General features: G+C 38.5%; 2 protein-coding genes across 2 annotated transcripts in view; both read right to left on the reverse strand.

Moving 5' to 3' along the window:
• The window catches only part of cdk14 (cyclin dependent kinase 14), a 158189-nt gene extending 152862 nt beyond the window's left edge, over positions 1-5327 (reverse strand). The window contains exon 1 of the mRNA XM_014473923.2: positions 4899-5327. Coding sequence (XP_014329409.2) covers positions 4899-4992 — 94 coding nt within the window. The 5' untranslated portion in view covers positions 4993-5327. The remainder of the gene's footprint in view (positions 1-4898) is intronic.
• Positions 5328-7889: 2562 nt separating this feature from the next.
• LOC102226690 (pituitary tumor-transforming gene 1 protein-interacting protein-like) lies at positions 7890-17876 on the reverse strand. The gene is made up of 7 exons (XM_005811658.3): positions 17631-17876; positions 16667-16713; positions 15879-15987; positions 14009-14117; positions 12749-12814; positions 10380-10426; positions 7890-8372 (listed from the first exon to the last, which is right to left on the reverse strand). The coding sequence occupies exons 1-7, from the start codon at positions 17749-17751 to the stop codon at positions 8323-8325; spliced, it is 549 nt and encodes a 182-aa protein (XP_005811715.1). The 5' UTR covers positions 17752-17876; the 3' UTR covers positions 7890-8322.
• Positions 17877-24660: the final 6784 nt, after the last annotated feature.

Here is a 24660-nt window from a genome sequence, read left to right on the forward strand (position 1 = left end):
CTCTTTCATCCCGCCAGTTCAAGCCTGAATAAAGCCGACGTTCGCCGTCTCAGATCGCTGTTCTCTGACCAGACTAGCCTGACCCAACACTTCAACACAAGAGTATAAGATTTTTGTTTCTAGTTGCCTTTATTCGCTAGTCCTGGGTCTTCCGCGGGGCCTCCTCCCGGTGGGGCATGCCAGGAATATCTCACCAGGGAGGCGTCCAGGAGGCATCCTGACCAGATGCCCGAGCCACCTCAACTGGCTCCTTCCGATGAGAAGGAGCAGCGGCTCTACTCTGAGTCCCTCCCGGATGACCGAGCTTCTCAACCTATCTCTAAGCCCAGACACTCTACAGAGAAAACCCATTTTGGCCGCTTGTATCCATGATCTCGTTCTTTTGGTCATGACCCAAAGCTCATGACCATAGATGAGGGTGGGAACATAGATCGACCGGTAAATCGAGAGCTTTGCTTTCTGACTCAGTTATAATTGTAATTTTTTACAATTAATCCTTCTGTATTTATTTACAACCATCCATATGTTTGTAAAAGCCAAAATGCTTTTTGACTTTGGATTACAGGCTAACCTTAAAATGTGAGTTATGTTGGAGTTATTATGGAGCTCCTACAGCCAATGGCCTTATTAACAGATACTGTTGGACTCCAGTGATCATTATGCAGAGAATCACTGAGGTGTTTTTTCTTCAGATCCCTAGTTTGCCAGTTTAGCAGAAGCAGGAGAGTTAGAACATCATTAATCACATCTCAGCATCCTGGAGGTGGAGCCTCACTCAGATCCTGTAGTCACTGAACAGCTGCTGGGGTTAATAGCCTTGCTCAAGGGCACAATGCCGGCGGTAAAGGGAAGAAAAACTTCTGTTAAACCTTCAATACTCTGACTGATTACAGTGTATTGGTCTAATCTTCATCAAAGCTTTATTACTTATGTTTCCCAGGCAGATAGCTGAGTATCAGAATCCATTAAAAAAAGCCAGTGAATAAATGAGGTGTTGCTCTGAAACACAATCTGATTCAATCTGTACAACAGTATCAGGTAGGTCTGAATAGATTTTTTTTAAATAAATAAAATTTTCATTTAAAATTAATCTTTGACTTATAATAAAATCTGTTTGACTATCTGAATCACTTAAGACTAAGTAATGGTGCATTCACAGAGCTTTCATTGAACTTTCATTGAGTCCGTTTGCCTAGAAAATCCGGTTTGTTTGGAGAGAAGTGAATGTGGACCAGAGAAAGTGAACTCTGGTCCACCTACCAACCTCGGTCTCGGCTCGGTTGAGGCAAACTCTGGTGAGGTTTGAATGCTTATGTGAATGCCAAGAAGACTGGAGACTGCTTCAAAAGCACAAAACAGACTACTGCCAAGGCATTCTGGGTAAATACAACTAAAACAAACTTGCAAGTCTATCACTAGCAGGAGAAGTGGCTTCTGGTTTTCTGCTAAAGACAAAAGAGAATTCCTGCAAACTCTAAAATCTGACTCCATTACATTTTTGTTTACATTTCTTGAAAAAAAAAAATGTGTTCAGTGCCTTCTTCACAGATTTTTATGTTGTTTTCTTCAGCTTTTTCAAAGCATTTTGTTCATTTGACACGGTGAAGTGTGAAAAAGAACCACAGCAGCTGAATATGAACAAATGCTGTAAATTACATCCCCAATCGACCCGGGTCTGCCGGACTATCAGGGGTGAAAAAACACCCCGAAAATCAAAAACAGAAGAATCTGAAAATGCTTTTCCTCAACACTGCAACTCAAACACCTGAACTCTGTAAACAACACCTCTCCTGGTGACCCAAAGCGACACAACCAGACACTCGGAGGACATTCAGCTGTTCCTGTGAGACCTGGGGCGACTGACGTTCCCTGCCGGGAGAACGAGTACCATCTGCACCGGAGAGAATCGGAGAAACTGGTTTTATTTATTAACTGAAGGTAAAGATGAAATAACACAGAAAAAACTGCACCATATGATATATTCTTCATATTAATGTGTGAAATTTAGTCTATTACTATAACAGATGGGCTGGACTGTTGCTGGCCCAGAACCTCCTCCAGCCAGGATTCCAGCTGACAGCTCAGAAAGTGAGAAAGTCATCTCCCTGTCAGGACACCTCCGAACATCCATGATGCTTAAAACAACATTCTCCTCTTTCCCTTCATTAAGTAGATGAAGGGAGGCTGCTGCAGTTAAAACATCCACCTTGCATTCTGCTGTACAGAGCTTCAGTTCAGTGATCGGTACCAGCCGGTCCACTGGGACCAGTCGGATCAGCCATGCAACAAAGACATAAACAATACGGCTCGCATTCTTTGTTAAAGCATCCGTGGAGAGGAGGAAGCGGCCGATCGATGCTCAGACGTGTTGATCTAGATGGGAGGAAAGATAGCCAATAAGAGCCGTGCATCAGCACACAGGAAAAGTCAATGCCAATCTTTCTTTCTCTCGCAACATTGACCCCGACTCACTCCTGTTCATTTTTGATCATAGAGGCTGTATACGTCCTCCAGGAAGAAACAGTCTTATCCTTGTAAGGAAATATCAGATCTGATGTTCCTTCTTTCAGGATCCTTCAGGCTGCATCGCTGATATTAAAGCAACCTCCACATTTGTCTTTGTCCTCACAGTTTAAGGAGAATGACTGCTGGCAGAGAGGAGAGACGGGTACGAGTGTGACTGCTTAAGAAAACACACAACAGACCAAGAACAAACAAATTAAGAGCAAACCTTCATAAATATTGCACAAGCTCCTCTGCCAACTCAACAAAATCAAGGAGCGGTGAAAAATAAAAACTTCTGCTGCTCTTAATCTGCAGCATGTTCCGATTTATCCACAGAAACAACTTAAACAACTTAAACAACTGCATTTAGTAAAACCAATGGAACTCCTGAAAAGCAACTGGAGGTTGTAGAACACTAGATTCAACATATTTTTACTCTCTTAAAAAGATCTGATTTTAATAATTGTGTAGTTTTCTGATCATGCAAGGTATATTAAAGTAAATCAGAACACTGTTACATTACAATACACACAGCAGCTGTTTCTATTTGGATCTGTGAAAGAGAATGTCTTTGAGGAGACGTGGATCTCCACTAATGTGTGAGAAAATCATTGACCCATTTAAAAAAACAGGAGGTGGTTTAAAGAAGGATTGGAAGGGATTTACATATTTCACCCCAAATTAAATCATTGAAGGAATTTCAAAGTGTCATTAGACAAACCCAACCTGGACCTTTGATGTCCACGTTCCCTCCATCTGTCCTGCAAGAAGAACCGCCTCCAATCAGTTCCCAGACAAGATCTACGGTAGTTTGAGTTCTTTTAGTCTTTCAGTTTCTTACACTAGTTTAAAATAAAATATGGATGTCAGTGAAAAAAAGGGTACAGCAAAAACATGTAAACTACAGAAAAATCAGAAATACTAACTTGTTTACTTTCAGCTCCCTGATCCTAAGCAATACTTTTTAGGGCTGAGATGATTAAATGGGATGAATCAATTATTGAACTAATTTAGTACATCTGTTGAAAAAGCATCACACTCAGGGCAGTATTCAAGTCAAAACTGTATTAATATATACATTTTAATCAAGATTTTTTTTTTAATATTTATCTGTAAATCAGAACTCTTTAAATGGCAGTTTTAGCTTCTACTGGTTCAAATTCTGTAAAAAAAAAAAAAAAAAGAAAAAAAGTCCCATTAAACCCCTTCTGCTGTGCAATAATAAATCTGTTAATCCAAAGTCCTTTATTTCAAATGATGAATGAATAACACGTTATTAAATTTTACCCAATAAAATGTTTATTTCATTATTTAAAACACGTACTGAGTTATTTGTTTATTTTCATCTTTTAATTTAAGGTTTATCTGCAGAAGGAGCCCATTTTTTAAATTGATTAATTGAATAATCATCAGAATAATCCACAGAATAACTGATTAATAAAATAATCCTTAGTTTATTATATTATTACAATTGTGATATTTTGACAAAACAAGCACTAAATACCAACAAATCAAAGTTCTATCATTTTGAAAAGCAACAAATAAGGCAACCAGTTCATTAATAATATCAATAATAATAATTATTATAATAATAGAAGATTCAGACTGAATTGTTTTAATAACAAATATTTAAATATAGTTTTAAAAAACCAATGTACCAAATAAATAGCAAATAAATACATCAATTATTCCAAAACTTTCATCTCTAAGAGTGAATATGAGATTTTTATTCTCCAATTTAAAAAAAAAGAATATCATGGGTTCAGGTTCACTTTTCTGCTGTAATGTGGGCAAAACAATTCTTAAAAATCTTGGAACTCTCTTTCATAAAGGACCCCAACTGAAACTGTCATACTTTTGGGTTTGTCAACAGAATCTAAGTCCAACAACCTGAAGGATTTTATTTGCGTTTCCAGTGACAGAAAGAAACATATTCCTGTTGGAAAGAAGTTTTTGAACATTTTTTTCTGTTTCAATGTCTCTGGAAACACCGAACCTGCCACTATCTTTGTTACTTTTATTATTACTGATCAATGAAGTGATATTAAGCATGAGTAACTGTCTGGGCTCAGACCTGCTGGTTTACAGCGGATCCAGACTGGACTCTCGGATGATCACTTTCTCACATGAGACAATGTGGCTTTTCTGTTCCCCAAAGCGACTCCCGGAAGTTGGTTAAACAGATTAGAGTAAAATGTAAAATATGAAACATGTCATGGGGATCTTTAGAGCGTTTCTAGGACTAGAAACCATGGAGACTGTGTTAAAAGCTAAGCCGAGAGCAGAGATCCTCTGTGGTGTTGCTTCTGGAGGCATTTCACAACCAACTCTGGTTCTGGCCCAAAAGTGCTGATGGAAAAAACGGTGGAGGGAGGAAAAGTCCCGTTACTCACCGATACTTCTGAAACTCTCCGACAAAGTTCTCCTCAACTTTTTCATCTTGCCTATCTTCTCAGCGGGCTGGGAGGCCGGCATCAGGTCGCACATTTCGGGACCAAGGCAGCGGGGCGGCTGCGGTTTGGAGCGGGGAAACGGCTGCTGATGTTCGGCTGTGCAAAAGCAGATGCGGCGCGCTGCGGAGCTCTGCAAAACGGAGCCTTAGCGGCTCAGAACCTCTCTCATCAACTAGTGAGGCTGGGCTTTTCTTTTCTCAAATATACAACTACATTTCAAAGGAGAAGAAGAAAAAGAGACAAAGAAAAAAGTCTCCCGAGTCTGGAGGCTCCGAAGCGCTTGTTCTGGGTTGAGTCCTGGAAAAGCCTCCTCTCCAGATTTCACTTCTTTCCCCTCTCTCTGGGTCCCAGTCGTTGCCAGCTTCGCCGCAATCTGGATGTCATATTTTGGGAGGGGGGGCGGTTGGGGAGGGGGGGTTCTCTCCCTCTCTCTCTCTTTCTCTCTCTTTCTCTTTTCAGGACCCCGCCCTAGATGCGGGGATTGGAGGAGTCCCACGAAGATGAGCGCTTCGGTTCGTCCCAGGGACCGTCCGTCAGAGAGCGGCGCCGCCCCGTAATGTGTTGCAGGAGGAGGACTGGTCCAGGTTACTGCCCTTTACTGGACCGGGTCATTTTACACACAATCTAACACATCCCTATTTGTTTTTATTGCTTCTTAATATTATTCTGCATTTTCTCCTCTGTCCTCCGCTGCTAAAGTGGACCATGCCCACAATAACATAATGTTTCCCTGTCAGGACTTCCAGTGGAGTGGATGGATTAAAAAGAGCGGAGCGAGCAGTCCAGAGCCCGCATCAATAATATAAAGCTGCAGCCCAGAGCAGGAGCTTCTGTCATGTCTTTGTGTGTGAGCTCCCATCTCCAATCTGATGGGGTGTGCGTGTGTGTGTGTGGGCGGGGGTGGGGATGTGGGGGTGTGTGTGTGTGGGCGGGGGTGGGGGTGTGGGGGTGTGTGTGTGTGTGCTGCAGTCATCACGGCAGCGGTGCAGCTCAGCTGGATGTGCATCCCAACATGTCTCAGTTGAAGCATGTGAGGAATGCAGGCGGCTTTTTAATGACTTCCACTGCAGCTCGGGAGAATGGAGACAAATGCGTCGCTTTATTAGTCTGAATTGCTCCTTTATTAGTTGTGTGGCTGTTAATGAGGCGACTACAGGATGTACAGTAACAGCACATCTGCATTCTGAAACATAATGGAGGCACAATCTATGCTTTTGTTGGTGTCTCTTTATCATACTTTAGCTTATTGTAGTTTGTGGTTAGTTGATTCAGTCTTAAGTAAATATATCGAGGAGGGTCATGGTCATGACCACAAGGTGCAGAGGTCCCAAGGCTGCAAAACCAGTCTGAATGATGAGCTCTTCACCACCGTGCTTTACAGTTGGTGAGTCGATGTTTGAGCCAATATGCAATTAGTTTTTCTTACAGACTTATTGCATTATGAACAAACATCTTTCTTTGGCCATATGTATTCGTGTTCCAGAAGCTTGCAAACTTCAGTGGTGCTGCTAGGTTTTGTTCTTAGGAAGACTTTGTCTCCTGGCAACCCTTCCAACTCACTTAAAATCAGTTCTGTTTACTTGTATAGCGCCTATTCACAGCAAATGTCATCTGGAGGCACTTTACAAGACAGTCAGCTCAATTCAGTCACAGATACATTCCAATTAATCCTAGTTATCAAACAGTGCTGTAATGAGAACATTAGGCAGGGAATAGCGCACAAGAATCGTTCAACTTTATACAGAATTATTTATACTACTTAAAATCTTTTAAAGAGGAACCACAAAAAACAGACATCCAATTCTAACAGGAAAGAGAACACACACATGCAGACCACTGCAACTCAGAGGGACCACTGCACAGTCACCACCAGGCGACTGTGTACCAGTCACCATGGTAGCTCAATGTCTGTCCAGCAGGTTGGGAGTACCAGGGGGTCTGGATACAGGAAACCCCCTTGGTTGGATGGACACACCCCTGGCTTCAGGATGCTCTCTTAAAGACAGAAGCACTCCGTGGCACACTGTGGTTCTTACTGTGACTCCAACTGTATAACACACAGTCTCTCCCTTCTTGGTTCTTGGTTGGGGGTTTTAGTAGTCTGCTGAGGCCTGGGGGTTGATGCTTCTGTGTTCTACTGCAGACCTACCTCCATCCCAGGCTTTTAGCCATCCTGTGGGGATACCTGCTATTTGTCTGCCAGGGGCTAAGGCCAAGTTTACAAAGTCACACAAACACACAATATAAATGGCTGAAGATCAAACAAATACAAGTTTCATTAATGCTGTCTGGATTTAAGGGGGTACCTATGTTAAGTTTAGTTGTTATAAAAATGTCATATCTTCCAAATATGACTTACAAGAAATTTGACATTATAATTTAACGCCTTGGAATTGGGCCTCTGTCTCTTTGAAAACTCCTCCTCTTTCTGAAACTGAACCAGGTATTAGTACCTTTGGCAGGTAGCAAATCCTGCTGGAAAATTCTCTCAAGGCTGCAGTCCTCCCTGTGAAACCGTCATTCTGTTGATTATGTTGTTATGATATACATTACATAAGCCTAAAAATGTTTTTTTAAAGAAATTTGTGTTAATATTCTAATTTTCCAAAGAATAAAAGCTTAACATATTACACCATGTCTTATAAATCTATTTGATGAGTTTATATTTCTAAATGTAAATGACAAACAATATTGTACTTTTCCAAAATATTGAAATTCTCTGAGCTGTACCTCTAATCAGCCATGATAACTGAAACGTGAATCAATAATGAGATTTTTCATATCTCACTGTAAGCTTTAGAATTCATGCCAACATTTTTCAGAAACAGACTTGATCTGGATGATGCTAACGGATGTACTGAGAGGTGGCAGAAGGTTAGCAGTATCAGACTTCTACTGTGCTAACTAGTCACAAAAAAGAAAAAAAAACACTTTTTTTTTACACAACCTTTGTTTATGTGAACACGTCAATGATGCAATCATAATTGTGTAATTTATAAATTTCCTCCATGTACAAAGTGCAAAAAGACTAACGTGAAAGTAGGATATCTAAAAAGAGAAAACATTTCTGAACACATGAAATTAGGAAAAAATTTAAAAACAGGCTTCACATTCACCCAAGACTAAATAGAGTCCTCCCAGACCAGTCAGTCAGTCAGTCAGTCAGTCAGTCAGTCAGTCAGTCAGTCAGTCAGTCAGTCAGTCAGGTTTGTGTTTGTTAAACAGGAGGAAGTGGAAGCTGGGCCTGGATCTGGGTGGGTGTGTCCAGCTGTGGTCTGCAGAGTTAGCATCAGGAGACAAAAAGGCAGAGATTCAAGCTAAAAGTGAAAACATGAGAGCAGCTCAGTCCTCCAGCTCAGCTGCTTCACTCGTTCTCAAACTTGCTGTATGGGTGGTCCGAGTCCCCCATCAGGCCTGCACAGAGACAGCAGAACAACATCAGAGGTCAAGTCAGGTCAATTTCTGATACATGTTCCTACCTCATCTCCGAGGAAGGCTTCGTCAGTATAGACACATGGAATGGAGTTTTACTGAAAACAGCTCTGCTGAACTACAGCCATAAATATACTATTATAATATTTAACTGTTTTATCAGGTGAAATTATTTCTACTAGAACTGATCCATTGGATCTCAGACATTTTAGAGTTCATATGGAACAGCAGTCATCAAAAAATGTATTTTTTAAGTGGATCAGTACTCAAGAGATTTTTCTCTGAATGCAACTCCAAATTATTTACAAAAAAAAAATAAAATCATGACTTCGGGGATTTTTTTTTTAGGGAACATATCTAAAACATTCAAAAGAAAATTAAGCTTTGGAATATGAAATGCAGAGACACAAAGCTACTTGACACACTGTTGGCTGGCAGCCAATCCATGATATTTTCCTTGGTGCTGATTGGCTGTATACCTGAGAGCAGAGATGAGGAAAACTGTTGGTGTTAGCTTCTGCAGTAGTGTTACGACAGCTTCCACTGTGCTTACTAATCCATTATTAAGGTAGATTTGGTGTTGGAACTACTAAAAGGCAGTTTTAAGAGTTTTTAGAGAGGGCCTCAAATATTTGTGGATTTCAACTATGGTATGAATTAGTGAAGAAGTGACAGAAGCAGCAGCATGGGACTGGTACGACCTCACAGAGGAGTCTACTGAACATCACTGCAGCTTTATGATAGTTTTGTTCATATGCCTACAAAAAAGTTGCAGCTGTAATGTCAGTGAATAAAAATACGCTCCACACTTTTCAGATTGTAAATCGCTTGGGAAAAAATTGCTAAACACCTGAAACCTTCATAATTTTCCAATACTTTGTCAAAAAAAAGCAGTAAATAAAACATATTGAAGCTTGTGACTGTCATGTGACCAAATGTGACTGGACTGTTCACTGGGCTAATGCTGCATTAGCTGAGCCACTTTACACACACACACACACACACACACACACACCTACACACACACACACACACACACACACACCCGCCACAAACCTACATTCTGCATCAGTCTGATAATCCCTGTAATAATCTGTACAAACTGAGGTTGAACTGTTAGGACACAGGAAGTGTCCTCCAATCCAGACCGACTTCTAGTGATGAAGGCAGGAGGCCAAAGAGCCTGGACATCAGTCACTCTCCTGTCTTAGTGCATACACAGACACCCAGCTCTCACTGAGGACCAGCGTTTTTACACCCATCTATTTAAACGGATCAATATATTGATCTGATGTATATAATTCACATGTTCTCACCTTTTAACTGTATTTAAGTTACACAGAGCCTTTTCTAATGAACACAGTCAGATGTCATTTACTATTGTGCATAATCACCACAGATTCTATATGATCACAAATACATGAAAGTGTTTAGAGGGGCCCAAAGAGACCACTGATCACTGATTGGTCCACGGAGCTGGAGGACTGTCCCGTTCCCAGCTGCCAGAGCCATTGTTATCATCCGTTATGTTTCAAAATTCCTGGTTGCTTTGGATCACATCATAGTTTCAAAATGGACTCACTACAGAGACAGCAGCTGCAGGAATCTCAGACTCTAACCCAACATTTTGGTGGGGGCAGAATAAAGGCAAATATCAATGATGTATTCATTACTGTATTCAGCAAATGTATTCAGTAAACTGGAAACTTTTGAATTTGAGTAAAGCTACAAAAAAGTCTAAAAAATGTTATCTATAAGTTTTCTGGCATTTAACAAATAGAAAAGAGTTTGGTAATTTGAACTAAGCTAAAACAAGTAATGTTTGGTCTGATTTAACTTCAGACTTCATTATGAAAAATTGTGTTTGTGTCTCTATCTATATTCAGTGTATGTAAATGTCTGGTTTCATCTGTGGCTACCATGAAAATGACAGAGCTCTCTGTTCTTTGTTAGTAGGGAAATGTCAAACATTAAAACATTAATACACACCATACTTTCTCCGGATCTCATCGTGTTTTGACTGTCTCTCCACCTTCCTGTAAGAGACAACCAGAAAAAACAGAAAGGTCATCCTAATCGTCAGGCCAGACTCAACCAGTCATGTCTGACTAAAATCTGAACCGGTCTCTACTGCATCTGGGTCAAAGCCTGGAAGTACAAACTGCTGCCACATCTGCACACTCAGTAAAGGATTGAAATAATGTTTTCTAGAAACTTGGTGCACTGACAGGCAGACAGATAGACCGACGTGTACAGAAGTGAGCCCTGGCACTTCTGCCACATAAACATGGCTTCCTTCTACAAGCTGGAAGTGAAAGCAGAGGTAGAGGGAAGAACACAATAAAAGTCTGATCCAGACTTCAGCTGCAGCTTGTGTAACTGAGAAGTTCCTTCTGTATGCTAAAGGCTGAGCGCCTTACAGGTTTGCAGTCTCAGGATGATCAATGGTTAACAGTTAACACAAATTCTCTAGAAAAATAGGTCAAAACAGCCCTGATTGTTGGAAGTATTTTCTATAAAATGAAGTTTATAAAAGTAAACTCTGTTTGGGATTCATTTCAATTCAGTTCAGAAATATTTTTTTATCCCAAAGGGAAACTAAATGCTCCCACCAAGAGCGGTTCAATTCTAGAGATTGCAATTTGCCTATAAATTGATTAAAGAAAGTCAAACCTGCCTGACATGTGCACCAGTCAGTTTTTAGTCCTGAGCCTACCATTTTCTCCTTAAAAGGTTTGCTCTTAGTTTGTTTGTAAAGCTGTCTGAACCCAACTGAAGCAGGTTCCTCTGAGGTCATCAATGTCTTTCTAACAGCTGCTGTGGTTTTAGAAAAGCTTCCTCAGTTTCTTCAGTCAGAGGCTTATTTGGTACAACTGTAATACAGGAGAGTCTTTCTGGCCACAGCCAGCAGCATGTAGGACTCTGAAGAAACTTGCCTGGGTTACAATAATATTTCATTTTCCTCTGGGATTAATAAAGTTTTTCTGAAGTGAAGTGAACTTAAACTTCAAACAGGCAGAGGAACAGACTAAAGCTGGGCCAGTCACACATCTGAGGTGGTCTGGTGTTCCAGCCATTACTGGACTTTAGTTTTAGACTATTTTTTATTACAGAAACTGAATTTCAATGAGAACTTATCTGAAGGTTCTGCCACTTGTTTAGCTTTGAAGTAAAACTGACAGAAGGAAGTAATAGTGAGTTGATCAGCAGCATTAGAGCTCTGAATGGAAGTGGCTGCAGCATGAGGGAGTCCAGGAAGTAGCTGTGTGTTAGAAGTCCTGGTTCCTCCACAGCATGACCTCCATCTCCAGAGGTCATCCAGAGATGTGATCAGCTTATTAAAGCACTGTCTCTTTGAAGCCCAGGACCTGATCCACAACAGAGACATTGGTCTCCCAGGGCAACAAAACTCTGTTTAATAATTAGTTGCTGTGGACATATCTACTAAGACTTGAGTTGTTGTGAAGTATGATAGATTTTTGCTCTTGTTCTTGCAGTCCAGAGTAGAACTAACTTCTCTGTTCCTCAGAGTGTCTGCTCTAACAGAGGACGGCCCTGGACAGGAAGTAGTCCTCTGGTCCTGAGCACATGACCAGCAGCAGCTGCTGACACTAAACAATCCAACTGGAGGAGCACTGAACTCCTCTGGGGCTGGTTGGAGCCAGACACCAGCTGCTGGTTCCTGAACATAGAATATAGAACATAGAAGAGGCGGTTCTACTGGATGCTGCTGGGTCTACATGTGGTCCGAACAAGACTAAAGCTCCACATCGTTTTTAAAGCTTAAATATAAAAAAACAAGTGTGGAGCTCTCAGTTTTACCTGTAGCTGGTTGAAATAATATTGTGCTGACAAAGACACTCTTATTGAGATTCATCAGCGCCGTAATAGACTCTCTGCTCTGCCACTAGAAACCTTTTAGTGATGTAAGGCAGCAGTGGTAACCCACATAATACTTCTACAATAACGTCTTTGTGTTTGAAGATATTCTTGGGAATTCAAAACTTATTCCATAAACAAAATGATTTAATCTCTTAATGTGTTTTATGAGGTTTTTGTGCTCCTCCCATGAAAAAAATATATCCTTTAATTTTCAGAATTCTCAGTTCCCTACCCTTAAATATTATGTTTAAAGAAGAATATGTTGGCGGGAGAGAAGAAATGAAGGAACGAAGGAAGAGAGGGAGGGACCACACTAAGCTTTCTGTAAGTTCTGAACTGAGATATCATTAAAGTTTCTGATAAAAAGCACCGATCTGACCCAGCATCAGTTCTGACAGGACCAGGACAGCTGTCACATGAAGCCTGTTCTGATGTGTTCTGGATGTTTCTACGGAGGCCTGGAGGGAAGTTCTTACCGTTCCTCAGCGCGCTGTCTGATCTCCTCTCTCCTCCTGGCAAATCTCTCCTCATCTCTGTCAGGCCTTCACATAAAGGAAACATGAGAATCACTGCACACCACTGCTCAGCAAATAACAAAAAGCCTTCAGTTTACTGAAGGTATATGGGCAGTTTCACTCGCTTTATTCTGATAAACCAGCAGCAGCAACAAGGAGGTTCCAAACTTCATTATTACACGGTTACTGATGCTGAACACATTGAAATATAAAAGTAAAATCTAAGTGAAGCAGAAGTGAGAAGTGAAGTGAGATAGTGAAGTTCCAGGAAGGTTTGATTCCTACTAACAGTTCTGTCTGTCACTGACAGGCCAGCAGATGGCTGACTGACTGATGGGATGGTTTTATTTTCACTTCAGCACAATGACTGAGCACCACACACACACACACAAACTTAAAAGCCAAATTCAGTTCAGTTCCTGCAGATTCGTGAATGGCTCCTTGTGAGACTGAATGTAGGAGATTCTTTGTTGTCAAGACACCAAAACGTTAATCTCATCCTGACTCCATGAGAAATACTTGATACTGTCTTTGATGCTCATTTTTGGGGAGTTGAGAGGATAGAGGGGCAGAAAGTTCTTTCTAGCAGAAATTGGAAAAAATATAGTTAATTACTGTATAATCATACTTCTGTTTCCTTAATTAAAGTAACGAGAAAGTAGCAAACAATCCAGCAGCGTCTGCAAAAAAACATGCAAACAGGAATGTTTAGCACAGGAGCAAAGAAGAAGATAGTAGTATTTGAGGCAAAGTGTTAGAAACCCACAGCCACACATGGTTGACAGTAAAACTGCATCAATGAGCTGGTGTTGGTGAATCATCAATCAGAAACTTCAAAACCCAACCACACAGATATTCATCTTTATGAAATGACAAAACATTTAAATACCTACATGATCCTATTATAAGATCTTGCTTGTTCTGGTGTGATAATGTCTTCACTATCTTGGTATATCAAAACACTGGCTTAAAATGATCATCTCTTTCTGTTGGAATAATTGTACAGATAATGTGTACTTGGGTTAGTTTATTGGTAATAAACTTTAATTATTTATTATATCTCCAGCTAAAATCTCAAGCTTGTTTTACGTGCTGAAAAAAACAAGAAATGTCACAAGTTGGTCTTGTTGGAGTGACCAGTTTGCTTGTTCTATTGATGTTTTGAGGCTTGAATCTTGACTTGTTGTGATGTTACAGTGTGATGCAGTCATGTGACCTCACCCTGGGCGTCGTCTCTTGCAGCAGCAGCAACAGCAGCAGCAGATGCTGATGCTGATCAGGATGGTTCCGGCTACCACTGCCAGGGCGATGATCAGCGCTTCAAAGTTCACTGAGACACACACACAAATAAGTTAGCATCAAACATTTTCCTGTTCAAAAGCTCCTTAAGGTTCAGCAAGAAATTAAACATCCTGCAGAACACTCAACACGTTTGGCTGCAGCTCCACCTGCTGGTTTATCCATAATACTGCAGGTTTTTCCCACTAAAGTAAAACTCTTAAGTTTCAGTTTCCAGTGAAACACAGAGTTCAGAAGGGTCTCTTATCAGGTGGAGACTATAATTACTCCATATTGTCCCCTGACCCCGCAGCCTAACCAGTGGCTGAACACAAGACTACAGAAAACACAAAGTGAATGTTAAACTGAAATAAATTGTGCCATTGTGGAGCATCATGGTTCACATTAAGTCCTTAAAGTGAGTCAGAAATAAACAAGTTTAAATATGAAATGTTTTTGAAGTGTATAATAAAAGCTATGCTAATATTATTACTAGATAAGGAATAGTGATAAAGTAATGAACAACTCTGACAGAGTCTAAAGTTAATTTCACAAAATATCAGTTGCTGTGTGACTGAAAACACACAGACATAGACCAAGTTGGTGGGGTGTGTCTCACACACGTCAGTTCTCGTCTACAACAGAAGTGTGAAGTCAGAACAGATCATTGGACTTCAGTAGCAGTCATGCTAGAATACAATTTAGCTACATAGTCCTCATGTAGCTAAATTGCACACACGCCTGTATTTAATCTAACGTCTCTGTTTGATGCTAGTCAGGAAAATGAATCTGCGGTAACCCAGGTTTAGCCTTATGGAAACACACTGATGGGATTTATTCCAGTCACAACTGTCTTCCCACAATGACTCTGGAAAACTTTGACGAAAAATGATAAAAAAAAAAACAACTGAAGTTTTATGAATAACAAATGGAGGGTTTATCTAGTTTTTAGGTTTATTTGTGAAATAATTACATTTGATTTACACAACAGGATGACAATAAATTTATTTAGATCTCTTTTTCTCGCCAATAAGTTGGTTACCATGTCCAAAGATCAACATCCCATATAAGAAAATGTAGACATCTTTTTGAAAAAGTTTCATGTTTTTCTTTATACTAACATAAAAATCGGAATAAAATGGGTGCACTTTAAAAATGACAACAGATTTTCTGTAGTATACATTGATAAAAATTTAGGAGATGTCGTTTTTATCAAAAGCTCGGGTAATATTTGTGGCTGTAAATGTCTTACTTAGATGGACTGAGCGAAAAAATGTCTCTGTGTTGGAAAGGTTCTAAACACTTAACTGATGAAGTTTCTGTCTTCAGTTCAGTGAACACGGGGAACCCCCGATCTGCACCCAGTTTCAACTTACAACTATGAAGCAGCTGGGTTGGACTTTTAAAAAGAAATAAAGAGGAAGCATGTAAACTGCAGTTAGGGAAAGATGTAGAGCCAACAGATATGTCAGAGACAGTGAAACAATTCACAGTTAGAGGAAGAGAAAGTTCTGACAAACATGTCACTCAACTGTTGAGGTCCGGAAATAAAAGCATAGAAGGGAAACCTTGAATTTGCCTGTTTTAAACAGGCATGTCTAGCATGAAAATAGGCATGAAAAATAGGCATGAAAGCATTTAAGGTTCCATATGTCAGGGTGGGTTTTGTTTGGTTATATGTTTAAATCACGGCAGTAAGTAATTCCACCTTAAATTTAATCAAACTATAGGAGCAACTTCCTCTTCCCCGAGAAGGCAGTCTGAGTTTTCTGAAAGTCAAAAGTAAACAGAGAGAGCAACAAGACCAACTCACACCAGCACACCCCCCACCGGGCCTGAGACAGCGGGCACAGCGATGCTGGGGGCAACAGCCAGGTCACGGGGTAATCTGTGCAGTTGTTGGTGGTAAAACACCAGAGACACTGTGGAGACAACATGAAAACATCAGACCCAGAAGTTGCATTTATTACAGTTTACTCACTGTCTGCTGGGTTATGATAAAACAATAAGGACCTGTTAACCAGAGGGAGGTTATTCTGGGTTATTATGGTTTGATCAGATCTCTTTATTTATGTCATTGAAGTCAAATACCCCCTCAAAAATAAAATTAGTAAAATAAAGTAAGAGAATTACATTTTAAGTAAATACGAATCTCTCTAATCAATCAAACATAGAAGAAATAATCTTCTACGTTATCTTCTATAAACATAAGAGAAAAAGTCAGATACACTAGAGACGCCCAAATGACACACCAGAGTGGTGCAAACAAATATACTGATAAAAGCTCTTTATAAGGAAATGTTACTATGACAACATGCTGATTATTTGACTAAGCAAAGACTAAGACATAAACAGAAAACTACATGTTTCATTGAAATATTGTAAGAAAAAAAAATTCAGCATCATTATTAGTGATGAAAACCCAAACTTTCAATAAATCCAGAAAACATATTTAAAATATTTCACGCTAACGAAACCATCAAAGATAAGATATTATTTTAAGAGAAAGGTCAAAGGACAGTAAAACCGTCATTTATGAAGTGGAGAAATTATGCGGGCAAAGGTCTGGATTTACAGCAGCTATAAAGTCTTTTCACCCACCTTAGCATGAGGAACACAGCTGTCACAGTTCTTGTTGATGGAACATGCTGAATGAAAAGAGATGAAAAATAAACTTGACGAGAAAAATATAATTTACAGCAAATATTCAGTGTGAATGCTCAAAACTGAAGGGATAATCTGAAATGAGCTAAAAAAGCCAAGAAGAAGAAATTAATTCAGGTTAAATCAATAAAAAGCAATAAAATTAAAATAGTAAATTGCAATTGTACTAAAACCTGCTAACACAGTGTTAATCTAATCAAAATAAATAATTCAAACTGCAGTACAGAAGAATATTCCTGACAAAGACTTTGACCCAGTTGGTTCCATATGGACATGAGCTGGTTTTATTGTTCCAGTGTCAGAAAGGGCAATAACAAGGTTAATTATTATGATTCCTTTATCTTAATAAGCTGCGTTGATATTTTTCGACCTTCATAGCTTCAGAAGTGGAAGGAATGAGGAATGCATTATAAATACATAAACACAGTTATTGGAAAATCTCACAATGTTGGACAGAGAACAGATTTCGCCACATCTGGAGGCAGCATCAGTAAGAAAATGCGTCAGAAAAACCCAGTATTTAATCAAAAAATGACTTTCAAAAAGAATTACAAAAATGTTTAACTAGTTAGTTACAACCCGCAGTGAAGAGTGTGAAGCAATCCTTCAAAGAGCACAATGTCGCTGAATCACCTGAAGGAAAAACAGCAAGTAATAGAGCTAAAACACCAAACGAAGTTTTAGACCAAAAAAGAAAGTCTTTTTAAGGTCAGAAACAGACTCCCAACGTGCGCGCACACACACACACGCCATTCAGCTGTGGCGTAGCTTCTAAATCCAGCTAACTATCTAAAGTTAATTTGCTCTGAAACGTCACCAAACTGAAGTTAAGCTTTCATAAACATGCAATAAAAATTCAGCACGTAAAAGCTAACTTTAGAAAGAAAATGTCGGAACTTACGGGGTGGTGGCGGTGCAGTTGTTTGGCATTTGCCCTGGCTAACAAAGCTAACAAGTAGCAGCCCAACAACAGACAACACATATAAGGTCATAGTAGCTTTGCCCGGTAGTAACATGGACATAATGAACGGAATAACCAGACGACTGGACACGGGAGCCGCGTTTAAAACACTTGACTATCCGCTGGTTGACAGTAAACGACTGCTGTTCGTCTCTGCTGTTTCTGTTTACTTGGACTACGTCACTTCCTGAATTGACGACACTGAAGTTAGCTTCCGATTATGCGTGAGAACAAAGGACATTTCACCGCTTTTCAGCATTATGCCTAATCCCTATATGTACAATACACTTATGCTACTTTCAAGATAACCTCAGTTCATTTGATTTGGTAAACACCTTTGTATATAAAGACTGATTCTATTTTAGCTCCATCCTGAAAACTTACAACTCTGACTAGTCAGTGCTAGATTTATTTAACACAACTTACACACTGTTCAGGTTTCTATGACCTTGTTTAATGTTGTTTGACACAAAATAAATAGAAATAACAATTATCGTGTTTCTAAAATAGCTGCTTCGGATTGGAAGTTGTGCTTTTAGAAAGTTCTGTAAAATAGTTCGTTCAGTGTTTGACCAGTCCAATAAATTTAACATTTTCATGTAGAGAGTATTTAAAGAGGTCTAAATTCTCTTAAAGCTCAGAGAGTAATTCCTGAATAAGAAGAGTTGAATCAGAGTCCAACTTCAGCACCGTGAGGAGGGTTGTTGCCCAGCCTCCCTCTACCGGAGATACAGTATGTTTGATCGAGTATTCGAGTATCCGTCTTACTTTTTTTCTATAATTTTGACATTCAGGAATAACATTCAGGACTTCTCAGGAAATAATCTTAAAAATTTCTTGGTTGCTTGCATGGGTCAAAATATGTCACAATTTATAACATTTATATAATTAAATTTAAAAGTGTTTTATATAGTTGGACACGTCCCCTTTCCCCCCATCTTGGAATATTATGGAAAAACATTGTTTTCAATATTTCTCTTTTGGAAACTTGGAAATAGAATTTACATAACCTGCTCAAATAGTCAATTATACAACAATATTTCAGTAAATAAATTAAAAGCACAATTTTTCTCTAAGAAATATGTGTCTGAGGATATTTTGTCAACTTTGTTGCCTTATGTTTTTTTCCCTTTAAATTTGTGGAATTACATTCCACAGCTATACAAGCTGCATGAAATGATGTCACTTTCTTTTGCTGAGAAGATCTCAAACATTAAGAGGTATGTCTACCCTTCTCTGAGAATTGATTTCAACATGAAAAGCATTAACATCAAAAGTTTTTTTTTTCTATGTCAGTTTTGGCACAGGACACACTCAGCAACATACTCCACATAAAATATGGACTGAGGAGGCAAAGTTTGTGCTGCAAAGATTTTGTTCCAAGCAAGGAGATGCTTGAGCGCTTTAACAATCACATAGGAAACACGGAGACAGACTCAAACAAAAACAGTGACGGTGGATTGTAGCTCAGATATAAGCTACTTTTACATATTTTTCACCAATCTTTATGCTAATTTTTTTTTTTCTACATGTGATTTCAGTGTTACAGATGAACAGACCTGATAGAGGCAAAAAGGTCAAGGACAGAAGAAGATGGTTTTACATTTGACCTGTTTGAGTTGACTCATGTGTGTCTTTTCCTGTACACAGAGTTTAAACAAAGTTTTTTTCTTGACAGTGTTTTCTGTCCGTTTGCTGTTACATAAGCAAAATGCATGTTTTTTGGAGCTCAAAGGTATGTTATTCAAAGAATTTTAGTGATTCAAAGACTTTATCAATGAATTTAAGTTATTCAACATTTTACTACTAAAAGTGTTTAGCATAATTTCACTGCTGCAGAAATTTGAAAAGTTTTGAAACACATTGAAATATTAAATAATGTAGTGGTTATAGGACTGAGAACAAACAGAAACCATACAGTTCCACTTGTACACTCACAGGTTAATTAATAAGGACATGAAAATGAATATCATTCATAGATATTTATCTTAATATTAGTTGACATATATAATCACATTTACCTATCAAGCTGCAGCATAGGCACAAAACTATGCAGTTATTTTACACAGTTAAGATAAAAGTAATATCTCAAACTTACTGCAAAAATGCTCAGAGTATAATTAAATTCCAGTGGGCAGTCAGAAGCAAGTTGAAAACAAGCCAGCAGCAAACGGGCTGTGTAGTTGGGACATACCCAGAAGTGGAGAAAGTACTCAAACAATGTAGTAAAGTAAAAGTAAATAGACAAAAAGGTGCTCTAAAAGTACCACATTAACATTGTTTCTTGAGTAAAAGCAAGAAAGTACTGGCTTTTAAAAGTACTTAAAATATTAAATGTAAAAGTACTTGCCAAATGCTAATACAATATCATTAAGTGCACCTATCATATATAATTTTAACATATCAGTAATGTGCCATTTTAATGAACAATGCTGCAGATAAAGCATGTTTTTTATTGTGTTTACTCTCTGTGACAATTTAGATGTAGATTTCTGATTCTATGCATCAGAATTTCATTGACAACTTGTGTCAATTTAGCAGTCCATAACTACACTCATTTTCGATAAATTAGAATGTTTATAAAAAGATTGTGTATTTCAGTAACTCAGCTCACAAGTTAAATACATCATTCATATTAATTATGGGCCTGTGAAGTCCACAGACATGAAGAGAATCTTGTCTTATCTGTCCGTGGAGGTCATAGAGGAAATCGCAGACTTTGATATCCATGTGAACAATGAAAAGACTCATGATTTTAGTACAGACATCTACAGCGATCACAGTTTGGCTCCACTAGAGAGCTGTGGAAAACTGCAACATCACTAAATTGTTATCCTTTTCAGGATGCTATAGGGAAATATTTAAGAAGACACTTTCCCATATCACGTACAATAAGTAGTAAAAAATATCTTTTCAGCTGTCACTATGGGTGATATTGCCAACAAATGATATCACGATATATTCTTTAAATGCCTTAATAATGATAATATTCCACATTTTCATTTATCAGAGCTGTGGCTGCAAGGTTGTCAGTGCCTGCTGTGGCAGCAACCCTAGAACCCGCTGATGGACACCTTCGGTGAGGGATTCTGTCAGGTTGAAGAAGGATTTCTATCTGCTCTCTTTGGCCAGTGGGCCCCTAGAAGCAGCTGATGCTGACGCAAAAACTCATGTGGCATATGAGAGGTGCTGGAGATAGGAACCAGGACCCCTGATAACCCCACTAGGGATGAGCTTGTAAGATAATGGAATGCACCTTCTTCCAGTCAGTAATGTTTGACTGTTGAATTTATTTTATTTGATATTTTGAAAATGTATGTAAAGATATATTTAGTTTTAACATTTACAAACATTTAGTTCTAAACTAGAATAACTGCTTTAAAAGTCATGCCTGATCAAGTTAGATGACATTTATCAGCTTTAACTGTGGACTGAAGCCAAAATACTAAAACCGAAATCAAGTGAAAACATTAATTGACCAGAAGATGGCAGTGTTTATGCATCCACTATCAATCTGTCAGCAGGGAGTTTTTTTTAATTTTGTTATGTTTAAGCATGTAAAGACTTTTCCACATTTTCACAAGAAGATGGAGATACCTCTGCAGAGGAACAACTATACTGTAACTTATATAAGCAGTTACAGTATAGTATAGATGCCCAAAGGATCTGAGGCAGTAAAATGCTTCTGATTTGAGCTCTGTTGAGATTTTAAAACTAACCTAGAGTAGAATAGAAATATCATTTGTCCCTTAGAGGGGACATTTATATGTTGCTGCAGCTGAATGACACACAAGTTGAAGCATGCAGATTTACACAAAGGTAAAGAAATATAAAAACAGAAAATGACAAAAAAAAGAGACCGCACAGTGAGGAAAAATGTATAACAAAAAGATAAAAAGTACCTGTATTAAAAAATAGTATACTCTTTTCTAATAAATGTCCAACTGAGTAAGCACATGAATAAATAGTAAATGTACATACAAATCTGTGCATAAAAAACAGAATATTACAACAAATTAAAAAAACTATGCAAATAATAGCAGGCATGTGAACATTTACAGAGTTTCTTGGGAGCAGTGATGGTTCTAGAATGTGACAGCTGTTGAGAGGAAGGACCTGCTGTAACACTCCTTTGTGTGTCGCTGAAGGAGCTCTGCAGTTCATGCATGGGATGGGAGACATTGTCAATCGGTGATGTTGTTTTTGCTCATGAATAACTTTAGCTCAGAAAATGAACTAAACACTGAAGGGTGAAAGAGAAAGAGGATGAAGCTGCTGACTGATGTCTGATAAAGACGCTTTGGTTTGCACAAATGTAGTCATTGACACAAGTAAATATAGAACGGTGGAAGGATTTGTAACTGAGGTTAGAGATTCATCATTATACAGGCCCCTTTATTAGAGCTAAGTATAATAGATGTTCATATTGAAAAACTTTGTAGAGATGCCCAAAGAAAAGTTGTCTTCTGATGTATTGCTCCGACTCTTGTACACAGAATCTCGATTTAGTTGTTTACTTTTATCTTCTCTTATTCTCATCTCTAGCAAAGGCAAAAAAACCCCACTGATCTAGTCAAATCCAAGCAAATGATTTAGCTGTCATAGCCTGTCTCTGTCCTGAACCTCAGTGTAAACACAGAAAGTTCTTATTTATTAGTTTGTAAGAAAGTCAAAATGTGCCCAACCCAGTTGGAAAACAATACTTAACAATGAACAGTGTCCGCAACTAGCTGACACAGTAAATGTAATACTAGTTAACATGCAATACGCTCTAAAATGTTAAAACACTTATGGGTATTTTATTGTTTTTATTTTATTTTTATACATTTTCTTTTATTTTAAAATGTCTCATCTTAGATCCACAGAACCAGCTGTTAGGAGTGGATCTTTTCCCCCACTTTGTGGAGAGAACGTGACATTAGCCTTATTAGTGCTGCTGTACAGGAGTTACCAAGATGAAAAAAAACCCAGCAGAAACATATCATGAATCATCGTTTTCTGATAAGAAGTTGTTTACTGCTGTCTACCAGCGTCAGGAAATGAGTGCATTCTTCAGAATTTCATAAAAGGTTCCATAATCTAATAAAAAGGGGCTCTTGTTAGATTCCAGCAGTGTATCGCTGCTGATACTGCTGTTGCTGGGCGGCGGTGAAGTAAAGGGATACAATGTCATTGGCCAAATCACATTTCATCCCTTGCCCCTACCATTTAATCCTGTCTCACTGTCCTGGGCGGTCATGCCATGGTCAGTGTGTTCTGACTCCACACTCATTCTGGGATGGAGGGAGAAGTTATGATTGTAAAACAGCCTTTAAAAGGGCTATTTTTCAAGGAACCATCACAACAAAATGAAAGAATTCAGAGCACTCATCTGTTTTCTGTATGTACTTGCTTGATGTTCTAATTGAAGGAGGGGGACAGACGGTGTTTGGGGTGGGGTGAGTAGTAAATGAGAATGAAGGATCTCAGGTAGCAGTCAGTCTTGCAGTGAATTTGAAGAAGCCTCTGACTGAGGACTATTGCTGCACGAACATTTCACAGCTGTCAGAAACAGCTCAGTTTACTTCTAAACATGCTGTGCAGTCTTATGTTTGCCATAGGTGCCATATACTGTCCCCTAGAGTTTAGCAGAGATGACCCGAGCAGAGAATAAACATTGTGTCAGCTTGATTCTGCTTTGAATGTACATGCGTCGGGCAGAAACCAAACCTGACCCAGCTTCCCTGCCGCAAAGAAGCTCCTGAGAGCCATTAGGATATTGTATTCTCAGTATGCAGATAGTTGAGATCATGAGCACCTTCTTCCAACAGAGCTATACAGTGTCAGTTCACCATAATGCTAGTTGTGATGCTAAAAGCTTCATATCATTACTAGGATAGCAAACCATCAGCTACTTTCTATGCTAAGTAAAATTTGTCCATGTACCTCCATATGGAAAATTTTTATTCTACTAACCTGGTGACTAATTAGTAACATCATAGCAGTGTTCATGGCAGTGAAAGATTTTACAATAAATTCTAAGCCAATCTTTGCTTAAACACTTGCTTGACGTACAAATTATCTTTTTACCTCTCATATATATTTATAATTTATATTATATATAATTTATATAATATATATATAATTTTTCAGTATATATAATTTATTATATAATTATTATAGAAATGTTTGAGCTCCAGCAGACATTTTTAAATCATCACAGTATGATGAATCTGCACATTTTAGTTTAAATCATAGACTTGTTTTTGTTTTTGCTGTTCCTCATTGTCAAACTCACAGCTGAAAGGTTTCTGTATCTTATATACATATAATGTTGTTTTTAAGTTATTTAAGTGCCCAAAGGTCTGTATTATTATTATTATTATTATTATTATTATTGTTATTATTATTATTATTGTTGTTGTTGTTTTCATTATATATGAAAACAACAACAGTATATATAATTTTTCATTTTCCAGTCCTTCTCCAGTAACTATCTTACAGAATGAGAGACCGGTCATTTATTTGTTAGAAAGCTGATTTTCTCTACTCGACATAAGAAGCATCAGCTTCCCTCCATGAATTCACACAACTTTTTAACATTTTCACAGTTCTGTTGTCCAAACCTGGAGATTCATCTGGACTGGAACCCAGTTGGTTAATCCTCTTGTTAACTTCTAGGATGTGCAGTATTAGTCTTCCATATTTATGCAGCAGTGCATATTAAAATGTAATGTAAAACAGAGTTATGTTATTCCAGCATATGCAACTGTTCTGCATCCATCTGTCTTCGCAGGCATCAAAACATGGACATAATCTCAGAGAAGTCTTACTCAGGAACACTATGTCAACTTGAATCCATAACTGATTTGTTAATCCAGTTTTCTTGAGAATGGTTATCTTAAAAAAAAAAAAAAGAAAGAAAAAAAACAACAACATTCAGCCAAATTCATAAGAAACTAAAAAAAAATATTTACTTCCTTATACTGGT

Source organism: Xiphophorus maculatus, chromosome 3 (assembly GCF_002775205.1).
Source record: "Xiphophorus maculatus strain JP 163 A chromosome 3, X_maculatus-5.0-male, whole genome shotgun sequence".
Classification (NCBI taxonomy): domain Eukaryota; kingdom Metazoa; phylum Chordata; class Actinopteri; order Cyprinodontiformes; family Poeciliidae; genus Xiphophorus; species Xiphophorus maculatus.

What these genes read in the sequence shown, in the direction of transcription:
- LOC102226690 (XM_005811658.3), bottom strand. Translation starts at nt 17,751, where the DNA reads ATGTCCATGTTACTACCGGGCAAAGCTACTATGACCTTATATGTGTTG. An exon ending in TGCAAGAGACGACGCCCAGG is followed by an intron (nt 12,815 to 14,008) that starts GTGAGGTCACAT and finishes CTTTATGTGAAG; the next exon opens with GCCTGACAGAGATGAGGAGA. An exon ending in AGACAGCGCGCTGAGGAACG is followed by an intron (nt 10,427 to 12,748) that starts GTAAGAACTTCC and finishes TGTCTCTTACAG; the next exon opens with GAAGGTGGAGAGACAGTCAA.